Source organism: Trifolium pratense, linkage group LG3 (genome assembly GCF_020283565.1).
Source record: "Trifolium pratense cultivar HEN17-A07 linkage group LG3, ARS_RC_1.1, whole genome shotgun sequence".
Lineage (NCBI taxonomy): Eukaryota > Viridiplantae > Streptophyta > Magnoliopsida > Fabales > Fabaceae > Trifolium > Trifolium pratense.
In genome coordinates, this window is record NC_060061.1 from 26,328,115 (window position 1) to 26,335,124 (window position 7,010).

The 7,010-nt window shown below is 33.3% G+C and overlaps 1 protein-coding gene across 9 annotated transcripts; it reads left to right on the forward strand.

The window, feature by feature from the left end:
* Nucleotides 1-2,012: 2,012 nt before the first annotated feature.
* On the forward strand, nt 2,013-6,131 carry LOC123917885. Of its 9 annotated transcripts, none has more exons than XM_045969764.1 (9): nt 2,026-2,175; nt 2,305-2,331; nt 2,434-2,539; nt 3,985-4,087; nt 4,192-4,252; nt 4,373-4,426; nt 4,606-4,669; nt 5,133-5,239; nt 5,768-6,131. In XM_045969764.1, exons 1-7 carry the CDS (start codon nt 2,173-2,175, stop codon nt 4,657-4,659), a joined length of 408 nt encoding a protein of 135 aa, XP_045825720.1. In that variant the 5' UTR covers nt 2,026-2,172; the 3' UTR covers nt 4,660-4,669; nt 5,133-5,239; nt 5,768-6,131. The 9 variants fall into 9 exon arrangements, 3 of the variants coding, with proteins under 3 accessions (XP_045825720.1, XP_045825721.1, XP_045825722.1); XM_045969765.1 differs by having other exon boundaries at nt 4,000-4,087; XM_045969766.1 differs by having other exon boundaries at nt 4,003-4,087.
* Nucleotides 6,132-7,010: the final 879 nt, after the last annotated feature.

Here is a 7,010-nt window from a genome sequence, read left to right on the forward strand (position 1 = left end):
GACCCGACAGATCAAGAGAAAACAACTTTCACATGTCCATACGGAGTATTTGCATCATTGTTTCAAATTATTTATGTGATATAGTAAATAAGAGAAATGGAAAGAAAGATTCAAAAGAATATTATAAAATTACGCACCTTTTTATTTTTTCGATAAAAGCTGGAAGAAAACAAACTCAAACAATTATATTGCCAATTTTCACACACATCGAGCAAAACTAATTAACAAAAACTCAATATGTGATTCCTTTTGTAGTAAACACAATATATAAATAAATAAATATATATATATATATATATAATGAATAATAATAAATAAAACTCAGCTCAACAAAGTCAATATATCAGCACAAGGCAAGCATACCTCTAACATACAAAAGTAAAAAAACAACGGTAAGAAAAAAAAAAGTAAAAAAGCAAAGCAAGTTGCGACTATACTACCACGATGCATAAAAAGAAAATTAAGTTCTCATACTAATACACTATTAGAATAAAATATAATTCACCTCTTCAAACTTATGAATATTAACAGATATTCACTAAAAATTATATTAGTTGTCCTTAATATACACAAATCTACTATGTAGGTTAATATTAAACTGGACTGGGCAATGGGCTTAAGGACATATCAGTAAGCCCAATTAGTATAAGAAGGGGGATAGGCCCAAATCAAGCGAAACCTAAATATCCATTAGGCGACGAGTGGCCAAGGCGTGGCTAACAACAGCGTGGCAACGCCCAGAAGGATAATCCCGTATCGTATAAATATCTTCTTCTTCCCAGTGTTAACTGATTGACTTGAAAAGGAAGAAATTAACTTCTCATAACCGCCATAGCTTGGAGACCAAGGTTACTATCCCCGTTTTCACGCTGTACCACCGAAGAAGGTGCTGAAGACCGAATTTCTAGGAATCCTTGCTTGGAGAAGAAGACTAGAGGCTCTATAAATAGTTCAATACTTTCATTTGTAAAGAGATCCCTTTTCTGACTTATAAAACTCCCAGGGTTGTTGGGATTGAACCAAGTGTAATCACACCATTTAATCAATAATACAACCCCCTTTGAGTTTTTACCAGAACATTTTGGCGCCCACCGTGGGGCTGCGGTAAAATCATTTGATCCCAGCCTATCACAGCAATTAGACGAAAAAATCAAACATCTCCACATGGCTGGAGAACATGGAAACAACGATAATTCTAGCGTTAACACCTTGCAAGCCGCCGTCGTAGAAATTCGGCGTTTGCAGACCCATATTGTAACACCCAAACCCGTTATTTAATTATCTCTGCCTTTATAAAATCTTTTTCGAAAATACGCAGCGGAAAAATTAAAAATCTGATTTATAAAGCGCTGGTTTGAATATCACAAACTTCATTCAAAGATAATACTAATACATTTATCTAGTAAAATATTCGAATGAACTAAAAACAAAACCTCGCATCGAACGATGCGTTATTAGTTATACAAAACGGATACTTTTCAAATGAAAGCTTAAGACCAACAGAGTATACTAAGAGGACTACATGCATATACATATAAAAACCCCTTTTTCCCGTGTCTCAATCAGAGCAGAGCTTCACCATTGCACTCGGACGAGGCTAACATATAACCTGTCAACCTGGACCCCCAAAGGTCCAGCAATTACACATAGCAGAGAGTTAGAAAACATAAACATAAATATAAGTGTGAGTAGTATACTACACACTTCACACGCTATCATACATTTCTAACTCACGCACATACATCGTCAAATACGACTACTAATTAATCATTCATTTACAAACACACCAATCATATAGTTTCACGTCTTCTCGGACACTACCAAAGTGTTCATTTTATAGTCATGACGGACTCTACACTTGTTCATTTTATAGTCATGACAGACTCTGCTCATATACCAAGACATGGCAACAATCACAGTATTAAACAATTAGTAAATACCAAAGCTTAACACATACGGAAAACACATTACAATCCAATCAGATAATGTCACATAACAATTATCAAATACATGTGCATTTACCACTACAAAAAATAAAGCTTATAGCGTCAGGCAAATAGTGACGGTTGGTACTGAACCGTCTTCGCCTTTGTGTTACCCGTCGGTTATTGCGGCATTCGTTCAACCGCCCGCTCTGTTTGTAATCCTGCGGCGCTTTTAGGCTATTTAGCGATGGTTTGATCGTCTTAGATTCCCTCTTTAAACTCTTTAATTCAATCGAAAACCTTTTTTCTCCCATAACCTAATATTCTCCCTTTCAACGATTCAAATTGAGTGTTGGTTTATTTTCACTTCAACAAGCAGGTTCAACCTTCGTTCGTTCAGATTCAGGTTCGTTTTCACCTTCGTTCGTTTCAACTCATCTTCGTTCTCTGATTTCACCTTCAAATTCACTCTCGGATTTCACCTTCAAGCTTCACCTTCAAGCTTCAGTTCTTTGTATTGAACCTTCAAGCTTCAGATTCGTTCTCTGATTTCACCTTCATTCAACCTTCTCCTCAGATTCTTTCAACCTTCAACTTCAATCTTCAAAATCCAGGTCCAGTTTCTCATTTGTTTATTGTTAAATTTTTAGGGTTTTTGAAATTTTAGTATGATTTTGAAATTTAGTAATTAGGTTTAGATTCAAAATTTGATGTTTGAATGAAGTTTATCATCATAGATTTAATTTTAGTATGATTTCATTAAGATAGTATATTTGAGCGAGCCTTGAGAGCTCATCCCTTAATTATTTGATTTGTTTATATGATTATATCATGTTACTCACATGCTATTTATGAGAATTCTTTCAATATCATGTTTTTTTAGATGCCTCTCTCAACTTGCATTATAAATGTTTTGACTATATATGCTGATCGTAGAATGATACACAAATCACTCAAATTAACTTATTTTCTTGTTATAGTGTATTCCTTTGTTGGTTGCACATTGATTTGTGTTTTGGGATCATGATGGTTATCTTGCTTCATATATAATAGAGTTTGCCTGTATATATCCTCTGTTTAATGAATTCCTTATCTAAATTTACTTTTTCTCCTTCAAGAAACATGCTCATGGTCCTAGTTGTCAAAAGATAAAGGGTGTGTCTTTTAAGTTTCTTTGTCAAGTTATCTCTATTCTCTACAGTTTTTGGCCTTTTATTTTTTCAATTGTTTAATGAAGGCAAAATTTATTTCAATGATCAAGATCATCCGAAGTAAATTTGTTTCAATTACCTGTCTTTTTGGTTTGAGTCAGTTATTACTTACTAATAAAACTTTGATCTTTTATGTTAAAAACTAGAAGTCATGATATATCACTATATTAAGATAAGAATAACAATGGCCTGCATAAGTTTGAGACTTGAAATGAAAAAAGTATGACAAAATTGTGGCTTACTTTCAGCTTTATCCTAGAGACATTTTATAGGATGATCTGATATTGATTATATAACACAGTTGGATTATTTAACACGGTTGGAAAAAACCATACTATATAACATAGTTTGAAAATACCATACTATAAAACCAAATTCTTTTGACTTGATCTCTGTTAAGAATTAATGTATGATGTGCTAGTTAATGAGTAAATTGATCTGCAGTCACTAGAATCACAAATTGTGGATGTTACAGTTACACATTGGAAAGTTGAAAATCACAAACTGATCCACAATCCATTTTCCCTGACTTTTATGATGGTAGTCACAATACTTTTATTTAACTCACTCATGATGAAAAACCAATTTTCTTTAACATGATTAATGTAACTTTGACTTTTCACTCTCGATTAGTTTTTGCGATGCAGCTGAAGCAGCATTCCACACCTGACAATGTTGAATTTTTCATTATGATTGGGATGCTGCAAGATAAACTTCATCATATTATGCATCTAATTATGGATTGTATTGTGTATAATTTTCTAGTTATTCATATAGCTTTTTCAATTGGTAACTATCCTTTTTTTAATTAGTTTTTTTCTCCTATGTCATAACTTGATGTGGAAAAGAAACTGATATTGTAGCAGTAGGAGAACAAATATACACTAGCTATTATTCTCCGATAGGAGCTAGAGTGAAATGTCTCTCATATGTTGGTTACTTTATCAACGCGTAAGCAGCACCTAGATATGCTTCTTAATTAACATTTTCATAAACATATGAAGTTCCTTAATCATCTCATATGATTCAATTCAATATGTTGTTACTTTTAACAGAAGGGTGCCTCTGGAACACAAACACATTGAACTATTCTTCAGTCAAATTGTTACAAGACATGTAACCTTCTTAACTCTGATAATTTGCAATATTAGAATACTTGCAGTTCTACACACATAACCTTCTTAACTCTGCCACTTATCTTTTCTACCTTTTCATTTGAATGAATCTTTCTAATAGGGCTCTGCACGGAATTTGCCTAGATCAAGCACTTCAAGACTCAGTCCAAGGCTGGTAAGTTTGTGAACTATTTTATCATTGCAATTTCATTTTTGGTGTTACTAATACTTCCGACTTCTGAACTATGTTGCAGTGCTTTTTCCCTTAATTTCTTGGATTCTTTACAGTTTGATTTTAGGGTTTTTGAGTTTAGTGGTTTAATTTCTTCTATTCTTCTGCTGTTTGATTGTTAGGGTTTTGATAGTTTTGAAGATGGAATGTTAATTTTCCCTTTGGATTCTGCTTGAAGTTGTTCTGGTATGGCTAATGCTGATATTTCTTTGTATTTTTTTTCTTGTTCTTCATCTGTTGTATGTTAGTTTGTGTTGCAAAATTACCTACCCATTCTTGCCACTTGAGATTCATTCCTGATATTAATGGATCTGCAATTACACAATTTAAGCTGTTAAATTTTATCAAAAATCAACAACACTAAATTGAACTCACACTGCAGTAATTTACCAGTTTGCAGATGTATGTAGGGCTGATAATCAAAATTGCACTAGATTTCCACAACCTCTGTACATTCTCAAGTGATTGAGATGGATATATATGTTGTTTTTAATTAGACAATGGTGAAAGATATTATGTGGAAAGATATTCTTCTAATTTTTATGAAGTGCTTATTTGCTTATTTCTATTTCAATTTATGAAAGATATTTTGTTTTTAATTCCCTATCTCTCCCGTGGAAAATGTAATTTTATAGTTTTCATTATACAGGAGGAGTTAGAATTAGAAACACATCGCAAAGAAAATTCTTGTCTGACTGATGCTGCATACACAACAGTTTTTAGAAAAGAACATCCAGGACGTGTTCGAGGCGTGGGGTAAGGCGTTCTCCCAACTCAATAGCTTGGAAGCTCATCAAGAGCTCCATCCAGTTTCTGATGATTTTATAAAAATTCATTTTCACTCATATTCCTTATCTCTTATTGATATTTGTGTTGTACGTTTTTATAGACTTAATCTCTTATTGAAATTTACATTGAAGCTCCATGATAATAGAAACAAGCAAATAGAAAACTATCATTCAAACATGTTATACAATTAATCAATTTACTTGCATTTAGACGTAGATTATTTGCATTTAGACTTAGATGATTGTAATTAGTTAAACTTGTGAATTTTAAATTTAAGCTTAGTTTTAATATTTTAACTTTAGATGTTAATTTGCTTGTCTATGTTATGATATTTTTTACACTTCAAACTTGTGGTAATGTATAGTTTTGGAAATATAAGTTCTGCAAAATTGAAATCTAGTAGAAGGTGTTAACATGCATGTTCAACTCCTGGGTTTTATATCCTAAGTTGTGACTCTATTTTATCTATAACATAACATCAACTAAATCTTGCAGCGTTCTTGTATCCTTGAATTCGATGGAGCATATAGTGGAAATCCTGGAAGGTCTGGAGTAGGAGCTTTTATGTGTGATGGCAACCAGGTGTCTACTCTATGCATCAATATTCATATTTGTACTATAAAGCTATATGCTATATATCAAATGTAGTAACCCTTGGGTGCCTAAGTATTCTTTAATTGCTATATGGTTCTTAGTAGTTGGATTTATTTTCTGTTCAGTTTGGTTTTCTGGTGTTGGTTTGTTCTTGTGATCGTTTTGTTCTTGATTTGATGCTATTAATTCCAGGATTTTGAGGCCTGTTTGTAACTTCTTTAACAAAGTTTGCAAATCATTGTTTTATGTTTTCATTTCATTGTAACTTCTTTCTACATGAATTGTGAGAATCAATTACTTGATATGATATGTTTGATAAAATAATTTGTGTTTAGATTTTGTTATATTGATATTAATTGGAATCAAGTGTTAAATACACCATTTTAAAAAAATTGTGGGAAATGTACCAAAAAAAAAAAGTGGAAAAAAAAAGCATGTAAATGTTTTTGTGGGAAACAGGAAAAAAAAACGTTTTTTTTTTTTAAAAAATGTATATTGCGGCGGTTCAAACCGACGCTAAAAGTTTAAAAAAACTTTAAAAATAATTCAATAGCGACGGTTGGGAACTGCAGCAAAAATCTATACAACCGACGCTATCGTCGTTGCGGCGGTTATTCCAACGGTTTATGTCAACTGCCGCTGTATGCCTTAGCGACGCTGCTTGTTGCGTCACTTGTCCAACCGCTGCAGCAGTCAATTAGCGACGGAAAAAACCGACGCTAATAGTTTTTTTTTAAAGGTCGTCGCTTGCCTTTTTTCTTGTAGTGTACCCTAATGCATCTAATGCCAATTATCCAATGTCATGTCATCCCTAGACACGACTAATGCATGTGGTACCAATTTACATTGTTCAGATTTCAGTCATGACGGACTGTTCAGTTTTCAGTCATGCACGGACTGTTCAGATTATAGTCATGTACGGACTGTTCAGATTATAGTCATGCACGGACTCTACATCAGTTTTACATCATGCAGGATGCTGTCAGTTTTACATCATGCAGGATGCTCGTCACCCCATTTAAGATGAACTAACAGTTTTACATCATGTTGGATGCGTCGGAACTTACCGAACCACCTTATCTCCCTTGGATAAGCTCAATAACAGTTTTATATCATGTAGGACATGATTATCATCAACCATCTC

Excerpts from the sequence above, each read along its gene's own strand:
- LOC123917885 (XM_045969764.1), top strand. Across the intron at positions 2,540-3,984 it reads CTTCAATCTTCAAAATCCAG|AAACTGATATTGTAGCAGTA; the intron begins GTCCAGTTTCTC and ends GATGTGGAAAAG. Across the intron at positions 4,253-4,372 it reads GTCAAATTGTTACAAGACAT|GGCTCTGCACGGAATTTGCC; the intron begins GTAACCTTCTTA and ends TCTTTCTAATAG.